Below are 26,143 nucleotides of genomic sequence, written 5' to 3'. Positions count from 1 at the left end.
TGGATCGAGTGACGTGGCGGGCCGGACGAGACGCGTAGACAACGTGACCGTAATAGCGCGTCTACAAGCTTAGTGTAAGTATCCCGCGCCATGCGCCGCTCTTGCAGATATCATTCCGGCCGCCCGGCGCAAGGTGTCTTGAACGAACGCGTGGTAAGTGCAGACCCCATAGGTATGACCCCAACATGCGACGTGGAAGGTGACGCCAGTGGACGGTCTGAGACGGGTGACATGGGAATGCTGACAGGCAACGCCGAGCACGCCGCCGTCTTCATCTCCTCCCACGCGAGTTTGTCTTCGCTCCCCACGTGGCATCGACCTCCCTACTCACGCTACCATTCGTGCAGGTTGGATTTGGCTGTAGGATGGCTCTATTCGTAATGCCGATGCTACAAGCTTACACTCCTATGCTTTAATATCCGGCGAGGGCAACAGCCGCGACCCTGACACAGGTCCACCTCTTCATAACTCATGAGGTCAAGTTCTACAAACCTTCTCCTACCCGAATCGCTCATGCTTTATTTCAACAACAGACCAGCGAGCATCTGTCAGAGGACAGCCCTGAACAGCAACCCAGATCGCGAACCCCTCTTGACGCTGTCTCGGGCCGAGAACGGTGCCAGGCTTCACGCCTCCGCTCTGACTCTCCTCTGCCGGGCGCGCCATTCCCCAAAACATCGTCTCGAGCGCGGCGATGATCTGGCTTTCCTTCCTTTTCTCCACCACCTTCGCTTCACCCATCCACACTCTTTCAAACCTCGCCGAACTCACTCCCCATGGCCCCTTCCGCTCTCCTGGCCTCCCCTTCATTAGTCGCTCGTAGTCAGAGCACCGTCCCCACGATCGTGTCCGATATCGGCTGGGTATGTCTCCGCACATTCTACTCCGCGTCTGAAGCTTACCGTGTGCGTCCTTCTTGACTAGTTCGTCATCGTAATCGGGGCTGGAGTCATCAGCTTCACCCTCATCCTCTACGTCGTCTGGGCCTACGTCGTCAGCTGGAATTCTGCGGAAATCGGCACGACGCACGCCCCGACGCGCCCCACGCAAGTGCAGCCCTTCCGCGATGCCGTCGACCCTCGCCCCCTCAACTCCCGTCATCCGCTCGCAGCGCACTCGGAAACCGCCGCGTCGACGTCCAACCTCAAGCTCCACGCCGCGTCGACGGCGAATGTCGAGCTCCACGCTGGCACCTCGACGCCTACCCAGGCCAGTACCAACGGCAACCGCCTCGTGCTTCTCGACTCCCACCCCGTCGGCCCCTCCGACGGTGCAGGCCCGACCGGGTTCCCCGGCGGGCATCAGCGACCGCGAGTTGACGAAGAGACGCCGCGGTCTTCGTTGCAAGCAAACTACTCGTCCTACTCAACCCCGCGCTCGACGCTGCCGCCCTCGTACCACACCAACCCCGCACGTCCCTTGTCCGATCCGTATGCGGAGGACGCGTATGCCGATGCGTATTTCGATGAATCCGATGGGCCGGCAGCGAGAAATGAGAATAACGGGGGCGTGCGGCCAGCTGGCGGACCGATCGCGATGAAGGGTGGAAAGTTTTGAGGGCATCTTGGTCGGGTGAGTGTATGCGGACTTTCTTTACTTTTGGAATGTTGCTTTCCTGTTGTGCTTTTGCTGTGAAAGTCACCGTAGATACTCTTTTTGCGATCGATATCAACGTCCGCAGTTCATCCCTTCCTCCTTCTTTCAATCTGGAGCTTTCTCCCTTCCACAGAGCGTACACAGCGCTATTTTCTTGCCCACCGTATGAAACGAACACTATGCACACCAACACCGCCATGGATGGCGCTTCTCCATGATATCACTGGCGAGTACGCTCTCATGTTCGATGCACTGCTATGACAGATATCTGATCCTACTCCCGTCCAACAGCCGCCACTTTTGCCACTGTCTACCACGGCGTACGCTCAACACGCTCAACACGCTCAACACGCTCAACACGCTCCACTTCACGTACAGCTTCTATCTCACGCGTCAGCTATGTATCCCGCCGACCGCGCGCACTGCAGCGATGCGCTCGTCTGCCCCCGGCCATGGTCCCTCCTCCACCCGCGAGCCTGCACGGACTCTCCACCGTCGCTCCAAGCACATCTTCGTCTCCTCAAGTGATGGCCCCGCACTCCCGGCGCAGTATCCCGAGCGGCCCCACCACTTCGTCAAAGACGATCGTCATGGTAAGAAACCACAGCTATGTCCTTCTGTTCTGTCCAGCTGACCTCTCTATCTTTTCAGATCATCATCCTCACATCCTGCTCGATCGGACTCGCCGCTCTCGTGTTCCTCATCACAGCCCGCGTCCGAAAACGGCGACGCCAGAATCCCCGTAAGGACGCTCCGCCTCCCATCGTCCCCGATAAGTCCGCCAAGGGCTCGGCGCTCGTCTCCCCCTTCACCGCACTCGACCACACTTCCCCGGCAGCGTCGACCCTCTCCAAGGACGCGGACGCGGACGCCGACACACCACCGCGGTCCACCTTCCCCGTTCGCGCCCCACCCCCCTCGCCGCGCCCCCCGTCGTCGCTCGCCGCCACCATAGGATCAGCCTCCGCCGAGCGCTCTCCCTCCCCTCCCCCTCGTCCCCTTCCCCGCGCCAGATTGGCTCACCTGGTGAAGCGTAGACCGCCCAAGCCGCCCCCGATCACCGGGCCGCGCCGCCACCCCCGCCACCGGCGCGCGTCGGCGCACACCGTGGCCACGGCCAGCGACGGCGCGTCGACGCTCCCGCCGTCCTACCGCCCGGCGCGCTCAACGCACGAGCTCCGGTTGTGTGACGCTCCTGGCGCGCGAGGACCGGGGCCCGTCGGGACGCGGCGGCCGCTCCCTGAGCCGCCTGGATTGGATTGTCGGATGGGATACGCAGGGGTGCGGGCGGGCGGGGCGGGAGGGAGGGAGGGGAGGCGGAAGGAGGTCGATGGGGGCGTGCGGATTGCGGTGGGGTGAGAGGTGGTGGGATTGGTTGTGCAGACTCGGTTAGAACGAGTCGGGACACGCCGTCTCGCACCCTCGGATCGCCCAAGGACCTCGGACAAGGAATGAATGATGCAAGGGAATGTAATACTTAAGCAACGCAGCGTCCGAGATGATTATACAAGAGCGCACCGCGAACCGGCACCTAGGCTACAACAACACCCGAAGTGTCCAACGCGCTGCGCGGGCCGCCGATCCGCCCCCAACCCCCAATCACTTGTCGTACGGGGTCGAGTACGACCCGTGGCCGTCCGAGTACCCGCCGCTGTGCCCGCCGCCGATGGGCCGGTACTCGCGCGTGCGCCGGTTAGCGCGCACGACGAGGGCGAGCACGGCGAGCAGGAGGATGACGACGCCGGCGAGGAGCGCCATGATGATGTACGAGTTGCGGACGAGCACGCTCCAGTTCGGGCCGTAGACCGGGCCGCTCGCCGCGTCGCTGGTGCTGGCGGCGGCGGCGGCGAGCACGGCGAACGTGTCGGTCGCGGTCGCGGCGAGCGAGTCTCCGGTCGCAGTCGCGGACGCGGCGTAGTCGGAGTCGGTCATGGTCATGGAGGACGAGTCGGTGAGGTCGTTGTTCACGGCGGTGACGGACTCGGGTGCGTCAGAGCCGGTGAAGGTTGGGCGGGCCGTGCCGGCGGAAAGCGGCGCAGCGACGGTGGAGGAGTAGTCGGCCTGGTGGGCGCTGAGACGGGCGGCGATCATGGCGTCAACCTCCATCCATGCTTGGTCCGGGTCGACGATCTACGGGAACAATGTCAATACGAAAAGCGCCGACACATACGAAAGGACTTACGCTGAGAAGCTGCGTCGTGGGGCGATCGAGGTAGGTCTGGGAGTAGCCGGGGACGTTGACCATGCCGGAGCTGTAGTCGTACAGGGCATACATGTTGCGCAGGAAGGCGGCACCCAGTAGCCAATCTGCACGAAAACGTCGCGTGAGCCTCAGACTCCGGGCAGACACATCACAAAGTGGACTGACCAGCCTCGGGTACGGCACCAGCGCTGATGGCGCCGAGGCACGTTGTTCCGTTCGCGTCCACGAGGGGGGGTGCCACCTCAATGGGATGCATGGGGTAGGTGACACCGCTGTTGTCAACGTCAGCGCTTCGTGGATCGAGGATATCCAGAATATTTGTACGAACCCGAACGTCCAGGTAATGTTGACCTTAGTGTCACAGGGAACAGAGTAGTAGTAGTTACCGCCGCCACCGTCGATCTCCTGGGCTCCATTGATCATGGCGTAAATTGCACGCGCCGACTCAAGGGGACCCATGACTGCATTAGGGCGCCGTAGTAAGCGAATGTCTCAGACATGGTCTGGAGGCCAGCATGCATACGTACTGAACGAAGTTCCGGTGTCAAAGCACGCGACAGAGGTGTTCGACGGCACAGTTGTGTTCCACTGCTGCAGGTAGTGGTCGGCAAACACAGTCGACTGAGGCACGGATTGGCCGTTGACAGTGATGTCTTCTAGGTACGACGTCCAGGCCCCTGGCGCAGGGCTGGCGAGAACGGGTGCCTTGACGACGTCGGTCATGTTCGACAGGACTTCGGCTGTAGTAAAGTGTCTCAGCCTGAAGTCCAAGCCTCGATAGACGAACACGCACAGATAGTGAGGACACCTCCATCGGAGATACCCACGTCCGACCGTGACATGTACCAGGCAGCGTAATCAGGCATCGTAGGTTCATGGTCGAAAAGCTAACCCAGCCGTTAGCGGCGATACGGGTGACGCAGCACAAGCTCACGTTGTAAAGGATCGGGATACCGTTTTCGGCGTAAGTGGTGTTCTCGACAAGGCCCATAATTTGCGATCCGAGGGCACTGGACGCAGACCATGAGCGAACGATACCAGATCACAGTCAATGGACATACCCCCCAAGGCCAATCAAACCGTTCCACAACCCAGGAGAGTCGGCCGCTCCACCGTACGACGTGGCTACCAGGGGTTAGTCGGGTCACTATATGCACTTGAATAGGGATAAAATACGCACTGAACGCTTGGTTGACGACGGTGTAGGGACCAAACGTGATGTTTGCGAGCACGATCTCTCCCGTCGCTGACGACCCGTCCACGTATGATGTCGTGGAGTTGATGCCAGTGTGGATGAGGTTCGGGGGAGCCATGCCGCCGACACTGTCGGGGTCGATCCATGTATCCGAACTGCCGGTGTCGAGGATAACCTGTTGGCCATCGAAGCGCGTTGGCGCAATGTTCGATACGCGCATATAGCGAAGCAAGCACGCACCTGATAGTCGACGCCATTGATCGTGATCCTCGCAGTGTACTCTTGGTTTTGTGCGTGCGTGAAGCCGAACCCGGTGTCGGACGAGTTGGGGTCACGGATGACGGAGACGGGGTACGCCCCCGGAGTGCTTGACGCGTCCGCAGAGGCGGAGGTCGCGGTGCTTGATGCGTCCTCAGACGCATAGGTGGAGGCCGCGGTGTCGAGTTTCAAGGGATGCTTCCACGCGAGCGCGGAGGTGGCGAGGGGGAGGAGAGCCGCGAACTTGCGCGCGAGCATCGTGGCTTAATGGAATTGGAAAGCGGCCTAAAGTCTTCCGAGCGCAAGGAAAGAGGAAGGAGGGGGGCGGAAAAGCGCAGGGGCAGGGAAGGGAAAGGAGTGGATGAGAACGGAGTCGGGACGACGGGGATGCCTCGCTGCTCACCTTCGTCTTTTGTATCCACGCCGTGTCCGACCCTTCCGCGGGGTCTGGTTGCAACGAGGTTGCAACCGCGTCATCCCGAATCAGGAAAGAGGCACTGACGTTGCGGCCTCCGCCCCCCGCACCCTCCACTCGGATCACTGTCTTGTCCACAAGCGGTGCCTCGGAAGAGCTGTCGAAGACCCCTCAGTCCGTTGGCCCAGACCATCACCAGGGGCAGCTAAGTGTGTAAGTAGATGGTTTCTTTCTCAACGCCGGGGTAGGCAGGTTGTATCCAGGACGTCTGAAATGTGGACAAAGCAGAGGGTCATGAAACACGCGCCGACCTGCATGCACATAGAGGAACCCACCAAACTGAGGACGGTGCGCATCCGGTCAAATTGGGTGATCGCCGGACGGCGTGCCCGACGCTCCTGAGTGCCATCGGATGTGGCTGGTGTGCACCGCAATAAGACGCGTAAATTCGGGGTCGCGACGATGAGACAGTTATGTAGTAGGCTGTATGCGAGGACGAGGCGGTGGGCGGGAGTCAGGCCTTCAGGGGCAGGAGGGAGCAGGGCGCTGCGTGACAGCGCTACCCGAGACAGTGTGACGTTGCTGCGCTTTGATGGGACCACAATAATAAGAGCGCGATATCGATGCTGTCCACGCCTTGCCCACGCCTCCCTCACTCTCCCGTGCATCCGAAGCCCAGAGCCAAGTCCGAGACTTGATGCAGGCGCGAAGCTCATGGTACATGAACGTTTGAACTTTGCAACCCAACCGACAAGATGATGATCTACACATAGTACTACGGAATCTATGAGTGACTACTAACGAGCAGTACCAGTACACATCCCCTCAGGATCCCCGACACTATTGATGATACAGTACAATATCGTCCAACTCCCGCCCGTGCCATGGCGAGCACTTCGGCGACCCCTCTCCCGCATAGGTCACCGACGGCCGCGGACTCTCACCTCGACACCGCGCCGCGTACGCCTCGAGCATCCCCGTCCTCACGCTCTCCGCGTCCGAGTCGTACGCGACCCCCAACCCCCCCTCCTCCTCCTCCACGTCCGCCGCACCGTAAATCTCGTCCTCACCAGCGAACCCCTCCCGGCTCGCCGAGTGTGCGCGGAGCGGCAGGTACTCCCACGCGCGTCGGCCCCGGTCCCGCGCGCGCGCGCGCTCGTCCGCGCAGCGCACCGCGGAGCGCGCCGCCCCGACGACGACGAGCCCAACGAAGAGCACGCCGCCGAGCGCGCCCGCGATGACGTGCGCGCGGCTCCAATCCTCCTCTTCCTCGTCTTCGTCTTCGTCGTCGTCCTCCGTGGGGAGCGCCTCCGCGGCGGGGAACGCCGTGTGCAGCGCGGCGCGCGTCAGGCTCGCGGTCGCGAGCGCGTGCGGGCCCGTGAAGACCGGGCGCGCGGTCGCGGGCGCGGCGGGGACGGGCGTGGCGCGCGTCGACGCGAAGTCGGCCGCGAAGGCGAGCGCGCGCGCGCGGAGGGCGGTGGCGGCGGCAGCGTACGCGGCGTCCGGGTCGACGAGGGTGTGGAGCTGGATGGACGGCGGCGCGAGCGCGTCGCGGCCGTCGCCGTAGGACCAGAGCGAGTAGACGCTCCGGAGGAAGGTGTCGCCGAGGAGCCAGTCGCGACCGAAGTTGTCGCCGCCGATGAAGGAGCTCAGGCAGACGAGCTCGCCGTCATCCCAGACGACGACGCGGTGCGCGTCGGCGGGGTCGAGGGGGTAGGCGATCCCGCCGAAGACGAAGGAGATGTTGAGCCTGGTGTCGCAGGGGACCTCGTAGAGGATCTCGCCTTCGTCGACGATGCGTTGCGAGTTCGGGATCGAGCCGAAGATGGCGTCGACGTAGTAGTCGGGGGCGCGGACTGAAGAACAACGCAGATAGTCAGCGTCGTGCGAACAAAACCGGGAGTATAGATCGACGCACTGAAAGACGTGCCAGTGTCGAATGTCGCAATCGTCTGGTCGTCATCGACAACCACTCCTAGGTTCTTGAACGCCTCCGAGTTGTTCGAATGGCCTGTGAGGAACTTTCCGTCGACGAAGATGCCGTCCATGAGCACCGTCCACTCGCTGGGCACAACGCTATCCATCCGCGGGGCATCCAGGACAGCGGTCTTGTCCGCGAGGACTTCACCAAAGGTGAGGACACCTCCGTCGCCCAGCCCAATATCCGTATGAGACGGAAGCCAGGTGGAATACGGTGCGAGGTCGGGTTGGTGGGAGAAGAGCTAGGTCGCGATCAACGTCGAGCATACGCACGACACCCAGACGCCAGCGACATACGTTGTACATGATCGGTGCCCCATTCTCGGCCCATGTCGTGTTCTCGAGCTGGTGAAACACGCTTGACGCCGCACCTCCCGCCAGTCCGAGGAGACCATTTGAGAAGCCGGGATTTACCGAACTACCTGACGCTCCGTATGCGAGAGCTGCGCGAGTGCCGTCGTCAGCACGAACATAGCTGTATGCGTCTGACCTGCACGTACTGATCGCCTGGTTCCTAACCACGAACGGCCCAAAGGTCACATCAGCCAGTACAATCGGGCCCGTTGACGAGGACCCATCGCTAGCAGGAATACAATGAGCACAATCAAACAAGAGAGAAGCGTGGGCGGAAGACGTACACGTAGACCGTAGACGAATTCACCCCAGTCTCGACGAGGTCTGGGATCTCGACCCCACCCACCGACCACGGGTCGATCCACGAGTCGGCGCTGCCGGTATCAAGCAAGACTTGGAAGGGCACGCCGTTGACGAGGATGGTGCAGGTGTAGATCTGGTCGTCCGCACGGGTGAAGCCGTAGTCGAAGACCTTTGGTGTGTCCTCCCCAGCGCTTGAGACGGCGGAAAGCCGCGCGGCGGAGACCGGGTGGTGTGAGGACTGCGGGGCGCGCGCGGTGAACGCGTAACGGCGGGTGGGAAGTCCATGAGACGGGGGAACTGCGAGAGCGGAGGTGTGCGCGATTTGTGCGAGGAGAGCGAGGAGAGAGAGCGGGAGAAGAAGCATGACGAGCGAATAAGGCTGGGAGCGGTAGAGAGTGGCCGAAACAGCGCGAGGGGTGGAGAATGGCGTGGATGGGTCAAAGCAGAGTCGAACTCACCACCAAGGCGGATAAGGTCCTCAGAGGGAGAAGACGCGCGCCCAGACCGCGTGAGGAAAGGGATGAGAGGGCGAGAGGGGGAAGGTGGAAGAGTTGGCGGTTCTTCCACTATATCTTTTGCATCGTGGCCGTGGAATGGACGCTTCTTCGGCGTCCAGTCCAGGGCGGGGATGCGGAATCCAGGGCGCGAGGATGCGCAGCGGGTCCGGAGGTGGCGAGGCGCGGGACGTGATCAGCTCCGCAGCATCGACGCGAGCCTTGCGGGGCGCCGGTCGCAAGCTTGGAATACTAAGTCTGGTGGCGCAGGAGCGCGGGCTTGGCGCCTTTCGTGGTTCTTGTAAGGTCTATGAGGAGGACAAAAGACACAGTCCAATCTCCAGCAATTGTCAGTGTTGAGCCTGCTGAGGAGGGGAGAACTCAGAATGAGCGACTGGGCACAAAACGCACCTGGGCCGCACCGCACCGGAACCTTGGAAGACGTACTACACGGAGACGGGCTGCGCCGATGGGCGGGAGACGTCTTTTCCGAGCACCACATCCGATAGTCTAGAAGGGTGCTTATTTGTTGTCATATGTCGCCCATGCCAGTGTGTTCAAAAGCGCTCCAGATGTGTTTCTAGCCTTTCTAGAATAGCATTGTATAGGTTGGGGATGTGCAGAGAGACGCTGAGAGTCCTTGGACCTCGGATGCCCCGCTAGAGGAGAGAATGAGAGTTCATGCGCGAGGGGCGTCGTGCGCGGGAGAGGTCGTCACTGCGCTGCGGACAAGCCAAGATAAGCGCTAGATCGCCGTTGCCCCTTTGGGAATCGCCGGCGCGGGTGCGACGGTCGGACCAGCGTCCTCTCCTGCTGCCAAAGTTCGACAGACATCGATGTGCATTGGTTGAGAACATGCTGGCGCGTGTACAGGATCGGTGCAAAATAAAGTAATATGGATTGGATTGGCACTGGGCGCATCACCAAAGCCGCTGCAAATAGCATTGGCGATGAGCTCAACATCCCACGAACGTCCTGTGCTGCGTCTCCATGCATGCACACGACTGGCAGGTGCGCGGGGGCATCGTGTGTTCTCGGGCGAGTCGGCCCTCAGCTCGTCGCTGTAGCCAAACGGACCGATCTTCTTGAGTACGGAAAATTCCTAAGTAGGAGCGGTACGGGACATAGGGGTTTCTGACGACGACAGTGACACCGAGCTGCATAACCATGTGAAGCGCATACATAAACGTTTAAACACCGGCAGACTCCCACGCCCTCCACACCACCACCTCCAGCAGCTCTTTCCGCACACGCCGCGTGCGCCTTGTACAGTACACCAATACGCTGATCCCCTTAATGTCCTTTCCCCCCGCCGCGCCACGCACGCACGCCTCGGGCTCTGCGCGCGTCCGGAGGGCCCCGCGCGCCGAGCACTTGTGAGCTTCGTCAGGCCCGTCGCGCATAGAAACGCGGAGATGACGGGGAAGAGCGGCGGCATCGAGTTTGGCGCGGTTCAGGGCTTGCACCAGGGAGGACGGGAGAAGCGACTCGTAGGCGATTTCCGCGCGCATCCTTGTCGGAGACAAGGCCTGGGGCGGGGAAGAGCCATGGTGAGGTCCGAGTCCGAGTGAGCGCCCTTGCGAGTGACGGAGATGTGCCGAGAGGCGCGGTGGAAGGGGAGCACGGCGAGCAGCGCGCGCCGATGGTGTCGCGCACCATCAGCTTGCGCACTGAGGTACTGAAGTACGGGGGAGGTGATGAGGCGCTTGAGTGTGTGGAGCTCGACGGGCTCGATGTCAGGCGCGAAGGCGAGGTACAACTTGTTGAGCTGTGGCAGTTCGAGGTCTGCGAAGCAGGAAGGCAGAAGAGGACGGCGTGGTATCCGAGACGTCGTCCGATCGATTAGAAAGAACGTACTATACACCGATATGCGTCCTCGGCCTCCAACGTCCACCAGCCAACAGCCCCGCCCATCGTACACGCCAGCCACCACGCATACACCCACTCAACCGGGCTCGACGTACCGGTGCAGCGACACCTCGCTCGAATGGCTGTCTTCCGTGTGCCACGAAGATATCCGCACCCCATGCGAGAACACCGAGCCGGAGTCGGTCGTGCGCAGCGTCGGGGGCCGTGCCGACGAGATGGGAGAGGAAGCCCGAGAATCCGTCGACGCGCGCGCGTAACCGCCTTCTCTGCTTTCCCCACCATCCGTACCCTCGGCGCCAACGTCCGTGTCTTCTTCCAACGTCGAGAGGATTCTGCGAGGGACGGGGGCGTGCAGCCCCGAATCGTCGTCGTCGTCATCGTCGTCGCCGGGGTCGTAGAACGGGTCTTGCGCGAGCGGATGGGGGTGGGAGTGCTGAATAGACCGGCGCGGGCCGTCGGAGGATAGCGTCGCCGTCTCGGCGGAAGACATCGCGGGCGAGGCCGACCGGACCGAGCCCGCGGCGTACGCTTTGTCGAAGGCGGAAGGGGACGTCGACCATGCGCCGGGAGTGGGCGCGCGCTTCGACAACGCACGGCAGACGAGAGTTGGGGCAGAGGTTGATGATGACGGAGCGGGCGAGGGTGCGCCTCGTCGGGAGGGGAAGGAGGAGGGGGGCTTGCGAGTGGATGCCGCGCGGTGGGTGGCAAACGCGTGTCGGTCACGGGCGGTCGCCCGGGACGAGGACTCGGTGTATGCGGGAGGAACGGTGGATTGGATGGAGGGCGAGTCTAGGAAACGGACGTGTGAGCGTGGGGCGAGCCTCGTAGAAGGACGGAAACGACGGGTGGGAGGGGGAGCACATAGCCCGGACGACGGGGTGGGCGAGAAGGTCGGAAGACGGGGACTGACCTGTGCGTGCTGCTTTGAACTTTGTGCCCCCACCGCGCTCGACCATCGCCGTTTCCCTCCGATACGAATGCCCCGGCCAGTCCGGGTCCCGTGCATCGCCGTACCGGAGTCCGCAAAGCGTGCCCGACCCGAATGACCCTCGCCGACAGAGCAAGGCGAGCGTGGCGAGTGTAAAGACTCCGACGATGGTGCTTGCGACGATACCTGCGAACAAGAAGTAGGGAGGGCCAGTCTGGAGGGCGGCACGGGGGGGTTGATCGTCGGGGGCATTGATGGTAGTGGCGCTCGAAACACCAGAGTAGTAGGAAGAGATGAAAACGGTAGAATATGACACATGCGCCGAGTCGTCGAGGTCGATGGTGATGCTGGAGGCCGATGCCACGAGACTACTAGACTCAACGATGGTTTTATGAGCCGTGGCATAATTCTCTTCCTCGTCGCTCATGTTGAAAACTTGACCGCGACGGACGAGGGCTGGAGTGGGCGTGGTAGCCAGGAGCCGGGCGGCGGAGATGGCGACTTCCGTGGGCAACCTTGATGATGACATGATGAACAGCGGGCTCACCGAGCAAAAGAAGACACTCGCCAGCTTGAAGAACAAGTCGTCGTTGACGGTGGACGCGTCGCCCGCAGGCGCGAAAAAGGGTCCCCTGGCAAGATGTGGACGTGAGACGTCGGTTGCCAAACCTTGATGATGGCCTCACACAGAGGCGCAAAAATGAACGCCTTTACGCTCACACACAAGTGTGCAAGATGCTGGGCGGGGCGGGAAGCGGAGGAGGGTTGCAGACCGGCTCAGACTGGCAAGCACGACCAACGGGCGGGGAAAGGGGAGGGGACGGCGGGAAGGGGAGAGAATGCCGACAGGCACGGTGAGTGGATGCCGAGAGGCGGTGCGCGAGGATGATGCCACCTGCACATGAGGATCGCCGTGTGCCCAGTCGTCGTGCCCGCCCCCGCCGCCGTCATCTGAGGCGGAGAGAAGAGTTGGGGTGCATCGTCGGCTGGCGCGCTGCGGACATGCGACGGACGGCGGGAGGCGGACGGGCGCAGCCAGCTCCAGATCGATATCCCGGTGCAGGCACCGTGCAGCCGAGGACGCGTCGTGATCCACGTGACCGTCGCATCCGAACGTCGCGACTCCCAGTGCACCGTGCAACAAATCAAACCGACTTCACTCAGAGCTTCAACAGACCGCTCATCAATGCATGCGCATCATCCCCCAGCTCTTCTTGTCAAGAAAACATATCTGAACCATCTGCGCAGCCGAGCCCTTGCTTCTCCCAGTACGTACTGCAGCCACACCTTGAGCTCCCACTCGATGCGCTCGGGCCCGACGCTGTCTGACACTTGCCGCACCGTCTTGTACGGCCACTTTGTCTTCGCCCACATCCGCCACTCGTTCCGGAGCACGAACCACGCCGGAGTGAGCACCCGCATCTCGTTCTCCTCCACAGTTTGCATCGCGTCGTGGCACGCGGTGCTCGACAATTGATCTCGCAGACACGAGCAAGACAGACAATTTGGGTGGAGTGACGGCAACGTCGTCATTCGCGTGGAGAACACGCTCTTTGAACTCCACCCACCCGTCGCACTGCTGCGGCTACTATTCCCAGCTGTTGGAAGCTCCCGGAGACCCCGAGGAGGTCACCGAGGACTGCCCCGTTGTACGGCGCTCCCGAGCAGATGACGGCGGCACAGTTCATTTTTGACCGCCGTCGGCCAAGAAACAGTTGGGTTGTCTCTGGGGCGGCGATCCCGTCTTGGGGCCCCCCGGCCTGAGGCGTCCAGTGCGGGCTGGTTATCTTGCGCGCCGCGCGCGACTTCGAAGTCTCCCAGACGGGGAAGCGCGCGTTGTTGCTCGTTGCCGTCTTGCTCATCTGCGTCCTCGTTCTCGTCATCTTCTTCCTGCGCGTCTTCTGCCGCGCCTCAGTGGTTCTGGAGTTCCGGATCTGACATTTCAATGTTGACAATCAATCTCGTTATCCGAGGGAGAGCGTTGTGACCCACAGTTCAGGCGTTCAAGTCTGGCGGTACAGCTCACATTGATACCAACTATCGGGCCAGTCATCCTGTTTGTGCGAGCCACTGAGTGTGGAGATGAAGAGAAGAGGACGGCAACCATCGGCCCGGCCGGGTCGCAGTCCAACCGGGCGCTTTGTCACGCCGTGATCGATGATGTGACTCAGTGACTGCTCTCCGAAACTTCGGGCGCTTGCCAACGCGTCGATATCTGCTTGCCTCTCGACATCATCGTTCGACCAGTGGAGATGTGGAGTCGCGGGTAACAGACTAAGAGCTAAATACGGCTTATTTTCCTTGTTTTCTCTCCTGTTTCCCTTTCTTCAAGCTCACGGGGGTTTTCGTTACCATGTGAACTCTCAGACTCCGAGTCTCACCATCAGACGAAGGTCTGTGCCTCGGCTGGCAGCGCCATGTGCATGGCTTCAAGAGCTGTAAGGAAGTAAAGGCGGGTTAGTTGTATGATGTTAACAGATCTTTTCCTAGACTCGCCGCCCCCTCGAACGACAATGAATATCGGTTACAACGTTTGGACCTGTGCAGAACCCCGAGGAACTTTCGAAGTCGATACCAGACGGTTCTGAAGGAGCCCAATCGGTTTGCCAACCGCTCCAGCGCTCCGCCCTGGGCAAGCATATGCTGATCTCCGCCCCGGTGCCCGTGAAGCCCGCGTGGGCACATAACAGCCGTCAGGGTATTTCTCCGTCGCGCCTTTCGCTCCCGCTCTTCGTTCTTCTCGAATGCCTCCCCACTCGATACTGACTCGCGCACACCGCTCAGTGTACCGAAGGTCATCAGACGACGATGGCGGGCCCGCTAATCTCTGCGATGCCGGCCAGTGCATCGACAACACCTCCGTCGACATCGAGTACTCTCCGTCTCAGAACTGGCGGACGATCACAGTGACGGGCGCATCCGCGGTGGGCACCTTCAACAACGACGTGACCTTTTCACAAAACACGGGCGATTCCTTGACGGTGACATTCAACGGTACGTCTGTCTTTTGTCCCTTAAGGCGCCAAGCTCAGTCTCCAACATCAGGGACGGGGGTCAAAGTTTTCGGCGCCATCGTTCCCCACGGCCAGGACGACCCCAGTGTCGTTCTTTCTATCGACGACGACGCTTCATCAACGCTAGAGCCGCCGCCGGGGGATACTGTCTCCGAACCTCCTGTTCTCGAACTTTTCAGCACGCAATCTCTTCAGTCTGGATCGCACATACTTTCCATCACCAACAACGGGTTTCTATTTTGGTTGGACCGCTTTGAGGTCACCCCCGCCCCTTCTTCATCGAGCTCTTCTACGCCACCGCTCCCATCCACTTCTGCCACCTCCTCCACGAGCTCGAGCGCGAGTGGCGCGTCTTTAAGCACGGATAATTCTTCGAGCAGTGAGTGCCATGTATGTGTTCTTGACTCGTCGTCCTCATGCATTCATATGTGTGGGAGCGACCCCGGAAACCACAAGTACAACGTCCGCCTCAAGCACCACGGCGTTCACTTCGAGTGCTCCGATGTTAATCTATAGCGATACGACATCCACTTCAAGCGCTACGACGTTCGCTGTCAGCGCTACGACGTTCACTCTAAGCGTTTCGACGCTCACTCTAGGCGCTACGACGTCCACTACAAGTACGACGACGCTCGCATCCAGTGTCTCGGTGATTTCAACGTGGGCATTGCGCACCACGGCCTTGACGTCGTTGAGTAGCCCGACGCTCGCATCCAGTGTCTGTACTTCTTCGACGTCAACGGGCTCGACGCTCATACCCGGTGATGCTACTTCCTCGACTCCTACAAGCTCATCGAAACCGACGTCGGAGACGGGCATGGGTTCCGTGCCCCTCAGCGGCGCACTGTACACCAACGGCGGTGGCCCCAACAACGCAGGGATCATCGCCGCGGGCGTCATTGGCGGCCTCATCTTCCTCATCCTCGTCGGGCTGTGGCTCTACCGCCGAAGCGACTCCCGGCGTCGCGCGCGCGCGCTCTCGCGCTTCAGTGCGTCTCCTCTCCTCTTTCCACATCGCCGCCATCCACCGCTGACTCTTCCCTGACCGCCCTCACGCGCGCGCACAGTGCCGTACACCTTCGCCTCCCCCTCCTCCTCCTTTGGCTCGCAGGAGGTCTCCGTCGAGAAGACGTTGGCGTACAGCGGCGACGCACCTGCTCGCGCGCGCTTCAGCTTCCTCAGGACACAGCCGACGGCGACGTCGGGGGGCGGCAGGCCGCCGCCGAGCCCCGCGCAGACCGTCAGCGACGGCGACTGGCTCGAGGTCCGCTCGATCTGGCGGGGTCCGTGATGGCGCGGCGCGGCGCGGAGCCTGCCGTCTTCTTTTGACTTTCTGACTTTGGTGACCGCGTCGCGGACTCGGAAGAATTTCTGTTGCACACTGCACACCATGTACTTATACGCGAGCGCCTGCACGCACACCTTCGTTTTCGTTTTCGCAACCGATGTTCGCGTTCAGCGTTCGCGCTTCGGTTATCGGACATGCATAGTTTGTATATCACTCACATATGTAGTAGTACTACGCTGGACGCGGACCCCATACTTGAACTACCTTTTCATGTCATGCCCCATGAAGGGCACTTTGATTTCTTCGCGCGACTCAGGCTGATGACAGAGGATAAGAACAATGCTTGGCACGTGCGTGGGCAGGGGCCGTCTTCCTCTTTTCTTCTGTCTCTTGTAACTGCGCACGGCCTCCGTCCATGAGTGCAGCGTGATCACAAGCTTCAAGCTCTCCGTTTCCGTGATCAGTATCGTGCCTGAAATGTGGCTTATTTGGTTGATAAGCAGATAGAAAGCATTTCAACGCCAAGTAGTAACAACACCTGCAAGCTTAGGCGGATACGCATTTTGAACCAAATGGGACACGTCTTTACCCATACCCGTACCCTATCTCGTGGGGCGGCGAGCGAGTTGTCGCAATGACGTCAAGATAATATTTTGATGCGATCGAAGTTGAAAATATATGGGTGGCGCGCGGGGTACGTCTCATGGCCAGCATACCGCTTCAACTTCAATCTTTTCGCCTGTTGGATCAAATTCAGCGCCATATGTCCCAGAATTGTCGCTTCTGACATCCACGATCATAATGACAATTCGATTTGTGTGCTCCTGGTGGCGAGAAATTCAAGACGCGCATACCCCTGTACAGGCAAATTCATGCCATCGCGTCTTACAGAGCTTACCGGCTACCTTTTTCTCTTGACGCGATCGGGCCGGGATCTCAACGAGGCAGAGACAGAGATGCATATGCATAAGCCGTCTACGCTACTAGTACTAGTGTGTCTGTAAACTCTGACACGCATTTCGGCCCGGCCGGTCCGAATCGGGGGTAGCCGAGAACCCGGACTTGACAGCACACCTGGTACAACCAGCTGGAAACCGACCTGAGACTGCTTGACTCTCGTTCAGCTGATGCTACATACTTATGCTCTGCTTTCTTGCTCTTTAATTTTCAGGGATCCACGGTCTCTTTCACGGCACAACAACCATCTAATCAATCTACAAGTGCCACTGTAACCGAAGACGCCAGAAGCAGTGATTTCGTGGCGGCGTGGCCTCACAAACGCCGAGCGCGTTGCCATCGTTCCGGGGTACTTATCAACACGATCCACCATTGCGCCCGGCTTCTCCCACCTTTTGAAGAATGCAGTTCGGGCCCTGTGCACCTATAACTACACGCTTGCCCTTCGTCGCCGCTTGAGCTTCCCCCTCCACCATGGCCCCCGTCACCGCTCCCCGACAGACCCGCGCTAGTCGCGTGTTCCATTTTCGCAGAGCTCTTCAGGCAAGAGAAGACGACTATGGGAGTGGCTTCGCCGACGAGAACTCATTTTTTGACACACGGACCAAGATCTACAGCAAACGAGCCCTCGACGGCCACGTCCGTCAGTTGGGCACCGGCGGGGACAACCTATCGCTCACCTTCGAGGGTAACAGAGACTCATACTCCGTACTGTCTAGACGTTCTGACGTTTCCACAGAAAGATCGGTGATCGCGTTTCGTGCGAGCTCACCGCCGCAAGCGCCGAGAGTTGCACTCGCGTCTCCAGTTGGCGACGGACCTCCGGTTGGCAACGGGCCTCCCCCACCCCCCTCGCCTGGCAGTTCACCGCCGCGCGGTCCTGCGGGGGCTCAGTCGTCCACAGGTGATTCTGAACAACGCTCATGATCGTCAACTTGAATGGCGTCAAGTTCTCGTTTGATCTGACCTCGGACGGCACCGGTGCAGGCCAGTCCTCGCAGTCGCAGTCCTCCGAGACGACAACAAAGAGCTCCACCACCGCGAAGTCGACGTTCAGTGAGTGTTCTAGCGTCAGTCCTAGTGTCTATCGAGATGACCGACATTCCGCCCGGCAGCGACTTCCAGCCCTGCTCCAGCCAGCTCTACGTCCTCCGCTGGTGCGTCGACATCCCCCACGGACACCGCGAAAGTGACTTCGACGTCCTCCGGTACGTACTCTCTTCTACTTTCAACAGCGACGCTTCGCTCATCGGGCACAATTGTCAGAGTCTCAGAGCAGCGGCGTCTCTTTGGCCGGTTCCGCGTCGTCCACCGCCACCACCACGCCGAACTCATCCACGTCGATGTCGGCTTCTACGGGTAGCTCGGTGCCAACCAACGGGGTGCTTTCCTACGTTTCGACGGGCGGTGCCAACAAGGGGACCATCGTGGCTGGTGTCGTCGGTGGCATCTTTGCGCTGCTTCTCCTTCTCTTCGCCGCCGCACTGCTTTTCTATCGTCGACGTGAGCGTTTGCGCCGGAAGAGCGCGCTCTCGCGATTCGGTACGTCCTGCCTTCGCCTCACCTCGGTCTCCGTTGATAATCGCGATCGGCACTGCAGAGCCTATGGCATTCACTTCCGGCGACCCCGCTATCAATTCTGCGACACTCGCCAACACCTTCCCGCCGACTCCTGAGTTGTCGCCACAGGTCGGCCAGCCTCCGCCTCGCCGCGGCCTGGAGGTGTCGCCGTTCAGTGATGCATATGCGATCGGACGTTTCTAAGCCATGCTTCACCGATATTTGAGCTAGTCTCAATATGATTTGCTATTGCACCGGTGCGGTGAAGTTCATCGGCCCGGGCCGCGTGGTGCCACTTATGACCCGTGCAGTATCATACTTCCCTCGCCGCGATCGCTCCAAGTTTCCTGAGTAGTAACAGGCCGCATGTCAGACAGTCTGATACGGGATGTGTGGCATGATGGTTTCTTCCACGGTTCTCGAGCACTGTCGACCTCAGTTGTGCCACGAAGACAACGTAGACAAACAACGCGAGCGCGTTTGAGTCACGTGCTGTCAAATTTTACGTCTGGCGCTTATCAAGCTAGGCTTTCGTTCCGCTCTGTTTGCTTCTTGACACTGAGGCTGTTCAACTTCTACACTGAATGCCTCGACTCCGGAGCTGAAGTGCTGCATCTATCTATGCTCTCTACGTCGGTTCTGAGCGCTGAGAACTTCCACAGCCTAGAGTGCAACCCATCATCGCCAAGATCGGCTTCTCTGCACCGCAAGCTGTTCTCGCCGGGGACTCATGCGCCAACGAGAGCTCCCTATGTCCTGTCAAATCCCACGTGCGTAGCATTGAAGAACCGTTCGTCGGGTCTGGGATTGGTGCGGGGGTCGCAGCATGTGGCGCGCCGTGGATGAACGGCGGGACGTATTTATGTGGACGGTGGGATGTATGTGGACGGGCGATGCCTTTCGTACCGAGGTGAGTCTTGCGAACCGTCGAACGGTTCTTCTGGGCGCTGATGCTCTCCATCCATCAGTTTCAGTACTGCATATGTTCGTCCTGCTCTCAATTTCCTGCTCTCAATACACCGGACTTTCGCCCATTTCTCTACTCCGTGTGCCACTTAGAGTATCTCCAAGATTGGCATGGGCGTAGCGCTACGTTGGGCATCTGAGAAGTGCGTCTCTACTCAAGACTACAGATCTACATGCTGTGCGCTCATGCCGGAGCGTGGATGTTCCCATCTGGATGGGAAGATGGGAAGCGGAAGAGCGTGATGCCGTCCTTCGTTCTGTCGTGGTTGATGCGCGTCGCCCGAGGCACGGAAAAGGACGCCTCTTATACCGGTAATCGCTCTTCCTCCCTTGCGATCCCGCCCACCCTGTCTTTTGGTGTCCGACCTCTTACGCTCCTTTCTTTTCCCGTTCCGCAGTTCTACGCCACTCTCGCTGGCTAGATATCCATGCCGAGTCTCCGAGACGACGATGACAACACCCCGCCTCAGTGTATCCAAATACATTGCGTCAACAACGACGACGACAGCATCCGGTATACCCCCGCGACCTCTTGGAAATACAACGTGGACCTCCGTGGCAATGACGGCGCATGGCACAACGATGTCAGTCAATCGGAAACCAAAGGTGATGTCATGAATTATATATTCAGCGGTGATTGCTCCTGCTCGACGCATGCGACATTCGCTGATAAACGCATCCGCAGGCGCGTCCTCGATCTCCGTTTGGGGTGTACTGAATGAGAACGATCCTGGAGGAGAGGTCGTCTTCTCGGTCGGAGACCACTCGGAAACGGCCAGTGCAACGAGCAGCAACCCCTCCGTCACCCTGATTTACAACTCTCCAACGTTCACTGGCGACACACAGACACTCGTCATCGAGAATAGCGGTGTTCTGCTACAACTGGATCACCTGGAGGTCACTCCGTACGGGACCTCCCAGGTATTGGATGGATCGCTCTCGCCTCAGGTACCGCCGAGCGTCTCGAGCACTTCCTCCAATGTCGAGACAAGTACATCGTCCTCAAACCCTGCCACCTCTTCACTGTCTACCATCATCACGTTGACCGTTCCAATCAGTATGTGATTAGCATTAAATGGCCCAGCTCTCTGGTACCGACTGACTTTCTTTTCACAGCTGTAACGGCGTCACCTCTGTCGAGTACACTCGACGCTGTCTCGGCGACGAAAACTGTTATCACCTTAGTCGTCTCCTCTCAGACCGTCGTGTCCACTCCGCCATCCTCCACCGAGGTCGTCACGAACACCGTCACCAGCGACGGATCGGTGCTCATACTGACTACGACTAAGACGTCCCAACCTTCCGGAACATACACGATTGTGACCCAAGCCTCGGACGGTACCGACGCCAACGTGTCCTCACATCCTTCCACCGCAACCATCGCCGGATGCGCCGCCGCGGCCGTCGCGTTCCTCTTCTTGCTCGTCGTCGCGGTCGTCCTCGTGTGCCGGAGACGTGTAAAGCGCGCGCGGGAACGCGTCGCGCTGTCGCGATTCGGTTCGTACTCTTATGCCGCAGCAGGCCTCGATGCGATCTGACCCTCCGTCCGTCACAGAGCCGAATGTGTTTGCCTCACCGTCCCCCGATCCGGGAAAGGCCACCTACGACGCTGACGTCAAGGGGGACTGGTCGGAGAAGCACGACCAGCAGTCTTTATACGCGGCAAGCACGGTGACGACGCTCCCAGCGTATGGGTACACTGCCAACGAGCCGCCACTGCCTTTGCTTGGAGAGGAGGATAAGTACGCGTACGACGAGTACTTTGGGGATTCTTACGAAGGTGTTAGCTCAGCGGGGCATGGACCTGTAGTATTTTAGCCGGTTTCTCAGGTGTGCGTTTCTTGATTTATTTGCTGCAGGCTTTCATCTAGTGGAGCCTCAATGTTCACTACTGTGTACGTTCCCATGGCGCATCGAATTGTTTGGGTTTCATGCGTTTTCTTAGCCCCGTGTCATGATTCTCACAAAGGAGTTGATCAGCGTTTATCCAAGCACGTTATCTTCAGAGCACACAACGCCGCCGAGATTGTGTAAGTACCTTTAAAACACCTCAGAAAACCGCGCCATCTCATTCATCGCTCTGAATACTGTCTATCGTAAGGACCGCTTCCAGATTTCTTGGCACGCTTCCAGACGGCGGTCTTTCGGCATGCGATGGACGAGTGCGCGGCTCATTGCCTCATCCGGTGTTTTCAAGGTCGCTGCGGCGTACACGCCGAGCGTCTTTCTTCCGATGACATCATGTTCCGCCATCGCGGAGCTGTCTAAGAACTTGATGTACAGCTTCACTGAATGCGGCCCTTCTCTCGTCGTGTCGGCTTGAAGCCATTGGGCACTGTAAAGTGACTGAATTTCCATAACAAGGTCGCACGTAGCATGCGAAGAAGAAGAACGGTGAGCGGGATACGAAGCACTCGGCACTCGAACTGGCAAAGGATCATAAGCTCGTTTTAATCACGTATGATCATCTTTTCAATCAGGGCCACTGCTGATATCACGTTCGATTACGTTTTAGTATCGCACTTGTACACGCGGTTTTAACTTCGTTCTCAGAACAAGCCTTATTCACCCGCCCATATGAATGAAAGCGGCGGGTGCGCCTGTTTGATCCCCTGCTGTGTGTACGGGAGAAGAGCGTCCTTGCTTTTAGGCCTGGTAAGCATCACGAGGTTCACTCATCGCATTGTCTCTGTGACTATCGCAGTCCCCTGAGCATTTGAATTTCTACTAGTGAACCGAGAGTAGGAAACGTTCAAGAAGATGAAACCATCATCTCATATGTATTTTTCGACCAATTCAACGACACTCACCGGGACACTCACAAGTTCTACTCAAGCTGGCTCTTTGAACAGCTCTTTGAGCATCTCTTCTACCGCCTCTGCAATTAACTCCACGACACCATCCCCGAAAACAATCACGACCGCAACTTCGACAGATGACGCAACCAGTACAAGTTTCCCATCCAATGCAACCACCACCTGGGAAAACTCGGGTTCGAATTCATCTTCCATAAGCCCCCCCACTGGTGCGATCTTTTTCTCGTTTCTCCTGGGTTTTCTGGCAAGTTGACTATCTCCAAAGATTCGACTTCCACGAAGGAGCCAATCCGCTCTACGCTCATAACCACTGATCCTATGCTTTTAAAATCACCATGCAGTTGTACGTGACGAGTACTTAAAACATGCTGTGCGATACATTTACTCTGTTTCGGGTGACCTCTTCAGCCCCTTCGGAAAGCCAAGTTCGAACAGACAATATTTCTACCCCAACGCCTCATACGTTTATAACTTCCACACCATCTCCCACAACGTCGGCAGCCGAAATGACGCGCGAAGATCACACGATGAACATTGGAACCCTGGTCGGAATAATCGCGGGTATAGTGATTATAATATTGATCTTCGCCGGGGCGTTGAGTGTCGTTCTGACACGGAATCGAAGACGCGCACGCGAGCGGGCTGCCCTCATGACCTTCGGTATGTGCTGAGACCTACGTTTTCAGCCACTCGTTTCGCTAACAGCTCGGTTTGTTATTCAGAACCCACTTCCATGTTCTCCAAAGTAGAATTTTCCACGCCGCAACTCTCATCGAGTCTCCCGCCAGGTCTTGAGCCACGCATGCGCAACGAAACGAACGTATTCCAGGGTGCCGATACGCAAGACGCTTACGTGGTCGACGCGCATCGCCTTGAACAGGTGCTCGACTCGGACGATGGAGGGTATGGATACGGCGACGTGAAGAAGGCTGCGGAGTTCAAGCTGTCGCGCGCAAGCACGGTGACGACGCTCCCCGCTTACTCGGACAAGCGGAGCCACACGAGCCACGACTACCATCATCTCAGCCAAGATCCCGCGCCGGGGGAAGAGCAGCTTCTCGAAGATGGGCGCAGCACGAACTTCTCGGGCGCAGGAACTCCGCGCGTGGCCGGACAGCGGCGGCAGAGTCACGAAAGCAGTGCGGAGACGTTCGGGTCGGCGTGGTCGGGTCCGGTCGTGATGTAGGGGAGGTCGGAATTTGCTGCTATGTCGCGCGATATACCTCGGGATCTCTTGTAGAAGGGCTCATTTGGAGGGCCTCTGTTATTTTCAGCGTAATTCTAGCCAAGCCATAGAACATGCGCACGATTGGTCCCTGTGGGAGCTGTGGAAGTGTTGAGGCAATGCTCGTCGGACATCTTCTGAGCAAGCGTCTGCCAAGTTGTCACGAAGATGGATCAGAGATGGAAGCCCGAGATGGGATGTAAGTGGTCGAGATCCATATTTAGCGCATCCCAGCATGCATAGTCTCGTTCAGAGCGAAGACGCTGCGCGGCTACACCAAGGCTCGCCGCCGTACGTTCACAAAGTGGATGTGCGATATCAATGTGCCTTATGAACGGCCTCGTGTGTGAAGATGGACACCCGCTTCTTACAGAGGCCGATCGACGTCTCTAGCACACATGGAGACAGTCTCCGAAAACGTATGTCTTATCTGGGTGTCATTCTGTCGCTGTTCATCTTTCCACCCCCTCTCTTCGGTCGTTTTCCAGCACACTCCGATACTCTCTTTTCCCCACCCACCCAGCTTTCATGAACGGTACCTTGAATAGTGCAGATCCGACGATGCTCAAAGGGCGCAGGGACGCTGTAGAGCAATGCACTCCACCGAGTTTATGCGAAGACGATGTTGCCTTCACTGTCCAGGACTGGATCGAGCTTCGTGAAGGCGATGTCACGTTTAGCATCTTTCATAACACAATCCGTCAATCGACGAAACCTGGGGCAGTAGCTACCTTTCCAGGCCTCAGTTCGTCGTCCTTCATACCTGTTAACAGCGTAGGCTAACTTTCCACTTCAAAGCCGTACCAAAGGAAGCGGCGGTGATTGTTTTTGGAGTACACGTGCAAGACAAGGATGGAAACGCGGCGTTCGTGTACGACTTCGGCGGTGGGCCGACGACAATCAACTCTGCTCTAGCCAGCACAGAGTCCATCAAATCCGTCTCGAGCGTATTCTCTTCGCAACCTCCGAACAGTGACGGTCCTGCTACAATCAGCATAGAGGTACTCCAAGGAACGATGTATCTGGATTTCGTCTCTGTGAGTACTCAGGGAGTACCTCCGACAGTCAAGACGCCGAAACCCGCTTCATCGAGACTTGGACCTGAAAGTGCATCGCCTACCACGACTGCGAGCACATCTAACACGACAACAAGTGTAGGCACAACGGGCATAACGAGCCCCGGAGTATCAGACCCCTCGCAGGCAGGACCTACACGTACGATGATTCGCGCACTTAAGAAAGTACGTTGCGCTCAACAGCAACTTATTTCACAGCCCTGCCGTCTTCTCAGATGCCGCCCGCGGCGTCCGAAAGCACTCCCCGTGCCCCGCCAGAATCGTACATCGTGTCCTCGAACCTCCCGTCCTCTAGCTCACCGACAGCTGCAACGGACGGGGGTTCCACCACGGATGCACCAACGGCGTCTACTTCCAGCACGGTCAGCAGACCCGGACCACAGAAAGGCATGCAGACGAGCACGTTTGTAGGGATCATCGTCGGCTGCGTCATCCTCCTCCTGCTTCTCCTCCTCCTAGCGGTCTGCCTCCTGCGTCGCCAGCGGAGGAACATGCGGCTACAGAGCGCGCTGAAAAGATTCGGTGCGTACACACGATCTCCACCTCGCGCATGTCTAACGTCGTCTGCACCGGCCTCGCACGTCGCTAGAACCGCTGTCGCTCTTCTCCGCACCGTCGGCGGGCGTCTCTGGAGGCGCTCCCGGAGACGCGGAGGACTTCGGATACGGAGACGAGAAGAAGAACGCGGAGATGGATCGTCGTCACTCGTATTCGAGCACTGTCGAAACGCTGCCGCCATACCGGTACTCCAGCGACGGCGGTCGGTTCGACCCACCAGCGCTGAAGGACGCGGATGAGGTCAACAGCAGCGACGCTCTCGCGGAAGCTTATGACGGGTTTGCGAGGCAAAGAGAGACTCACGAGGGTAGCGCCGAGGGGCTGAAAGCGGAGTGGACGAGCCCGGCAGTTGTGTAGAAAGCATTAATTTTGCGGACCATGGAACCGGACCTCATCTTGTGGACGCTATTCTTGTACCATGCGCACAGCTTGTTTCGACCGGAACCGTGTTAGTCCTTGCAGTGGCGTAGCGCGGATACATACCTGTCGGCGCAAGATGCTGCGGCGAGAGCCAAGCTTGAGCGCTTGAGCTTGCACAATCTCTGAAACGCACTTCGCAGCTGGGTGGATGTTGCAAGGTGGACACTGGACGCATAATAAGCGCGCGACGTGCGAGTTGCTGGCGCCTGTAATTAAGACTCCGCTCGCGGCGATTCCGGCAAGTCCGGCAAGCTCATTGCCGACTCAGACCCGAGCGGCGAGGAGTCGCAAGCCTTCACCTTGTTCTCCCTCGAGCCTCGGCCTTAGTGTTCAGCGATGATCAGCAGCTCGAATATGGGTGCAGTAATCATCAATCCATCGGAGATACCAGGCACGTACTTCATCGCTGGTTTCTCTTAGTGTCTTCTCTCGCGATACCGGCGACAGGATCGCAGCGACTCATGATCTTCGCGTGCGAGTGCGGGCTTTTCGTCGCGCACGGGTGCGGCGTCCGTAGGTGGATGATTCTCACGTTTTGTTCTTCCATCTGTTCAACGGGCTGATGGAAGAGCGTGAGCACTGACTCCACCGCTGCCTCTCACTTCAAGCATTGAGTGAAGCACGCTGGGCGTTGTACAGAAAGCTTGAAGACACGGTGACACATGGTA

The 26,143-nt window shown here is 59.0% G+C and overlaps 8 protein-coding genes across 8 annotated transcripts; 5 read left to right on the top strand and 3 right to left on the bottom strand.

Moving 5' to 3' along the window:
- Positions 1 to 776: 776 nt before the first annotated feature.
- BXZ73DRAFT_100683 (uncharacterized protein) lies at positions 777 to 2,626 on the top strand (the record flags this gene model as incomplete). The annotated part of the gene is made up of 6 exons (XM_048014647.1): positions 777 to 863; positions 925 to 1,445; positions 1,888 to 2,051; positions 2,122 to 2,189; positions 2,248 to 2,496; positions 2,552 to 2,626. The coding sequence occupies 6 exons, from the start codon at positions 777 to 779 to the stop codon at positions 2,624 to 2,626; spliced, it is 1,164 nt and encodes a 387-aa protein (XP_047878608.1).
- A 569-nt stretch (positions 2,627 to 3,195) lies between these two features.
- Positions 3,196 to 5,510, bottom strand: BXZ73DRAFT_76979 (aspartic peptidase domain-containing protein; the record flags this gene model as incomplete). The annotated part of the gene is made up of 10 exons (XM_048022557.1): positions 3,196 to 3,726; positions 3,779 to 3,903; positions 3,965 to 4,071; positions 4,128 to 4,260; positions 4,327 to 4,539; positions 4,593 to 4,686; positions 4,734 to 4,809; positions 4,861 to 4,924; positions 4,980 to 5,169; positions 5,235 to 5,510. 10 exons carry the CDS (start codon positions 5,508 to 5,510, stop codon positions 3,196 to 3,198), a joined length of 1,809 nt encoding a protein of 602 aa, XP_047878607.1.
- Positions 5,511 to 6,189: 679 nt separating this feature from the next.
- Positions 6,190 to 8,668, bottom strand: BXZ73DRAFT_76978 (aspartic peptidase domain-containing protein; the record flags this gene model as incomplete). Its single annotated transcript, XM_048022556.1, has 6 exons — positions 6,190 to 6,401; positions 6,612 to 7,523; positions 7,586 to 7,889; positions 7,945 to 8,090; positions 8,148 to 8,227; positions 8,286 to 8,668. The coding sequence occupies 6 exons, from the start codon at positions 8,666 to 8,668 to the stop codon at positions 6,190 to 6,192; spliced, it is 2,037 nt and encodes a 678-aa protein (XP_047878606.1).
- A 1,583-nt stretch (positions 8,669 to 10,251) lies between these two features.
- BXZ73DRAFT_76977 (uncharacterized protein) lies at positions 10,252 to 13,648 on the bottom strand (the record flags this gene model as incomplete). The annotated part of the gene is made up of 6 exons (XM_048022555.1): positions 10,252 to 10,654; positions 10,763 to 11,456; positions 11,578 to 12,227; positions 12,872 to 13,026; positions 13,164 to 13,529; positions 13,622 to 13,648. The coding sequence occupies 6 exons, from the start codon at positions 13,646 to 13,648 to the stop codon at positions 10,252 to 10,254; spliced, it is 2,295 nt and encodes a 764-aa protein (XP_047878605.1).
- A 691-nt stretch (positions 13,649 to 14,339) lies between these two features.
- On the top strand, positions 14,340 to 15,900 carry BXZ73DRAFT_100680 (uncharacterized protein; the record flags this gene model as incomplete). The annotated part of the gene is made up of 5 exons (XM_048014646.1): positions 14,340 to 14,589; positions 14,641 to 14,999; positions 15,126 to 15,304; positions 15,399 to 15,598; positions 15,677 to 15,900. 5 exons carry the CDS (start codon positions 14,340 to 14,342, stop codon positions 15,898 to 15,900), a joined length of 1,212 nt encoding a protein of 403 aa, XP_047878604.1.
- A 1,428-nt stretch (positions 15,901 to 17,328) lies between these two features.
- BXZ73DRAFT_76975 (uncharacterized protein) lies at positions 17,329 to 18,618 on the top strand (the record flags this gene model as incomplete). Its single annotated transcript, XM_048022554.1, has 6 exons — positions 17,329 to 17,542; positions 17,594 to 17,679; positions 17,805 to 17,910; positions 17,970 to 18,062; positions 18,121 to 18,396; positions 18,455 to 18,618. The coding sequence occupies 6 exons, from the start codon at positions 17,329 to 17,331 to the stop codon at positions 18,616 to 18,618; spliced, it is 939 nt and encodes a 312-aa protein (XP_047878603.1).
- Positions 18,619 to 19,808: 1,190 nt separating this feature from the next.
- On the top strand, positions 19,809 to 21,198 carry BXZ73DRAFT_100678 (uncharacterized protein; the record flags this gene model as incomplete). Its single annotated transcript, XM_048014645.1, has 4 exons — positions 19,809 to 20,013; positions 20,066 to 20,437; positions 20,497 to 20,877; positions 20,936 to 21,198. 4 exons carry the CDS (start codon positions 19,809 to 19,811, stop codon positions 21,196 to 21,198), a joined length of 1,221 nt encoding a protein of 406 aa, XP_047878602.1.
- Positions 21,199 to 22,846: 1,648 nt separating this feature from the next.
- On the top strand, positions 22,847 to 25,412 carry BXZ73DRAFT_76973 (uncharacterized protein; the record flags this gene model as incomplete). Its single annotated transcript, XM_048022553.1, has 8 exons — positions 22,847 to 22,856; positions 22,919 to 23,370; positions 23,493 to 23,620; positions 23,675 to 23,763; positions 23,945 to 24,166; positions 24,220 to 24,662; positions 24,713 to 25,019; positions 25,087 to 25,412. The coding sequence occupies 8 exons, from the start codon at positions 22,847 to 22,849 to the stop codon at positions 25,410 to 25,412; spliced, it is 1,977 nt and encodes a 658-aa protein (XP_047878601.1).
- Between the last annotated feature and the right edge of the window lie 731 nt (positions 25,413 to 26,143).

Source organism: Epithele typhae (genome assembly GCF_022376455.1).
Source record: "Epithele typhae strain CBS 203.58 chromosome Unknown BXZ73scaffold_19, whole genome shotgun sequence".
NCBI classification, from domain to species: Eukaryota; Fungi; Basidiomycota; class Agaricomycetes; order Polyporales; family Epitheliaceae; genus Epithele; species Epithele typhae.
This window is presented reverse-complemented; position numbering and strand designations above follow the sequence as displayed.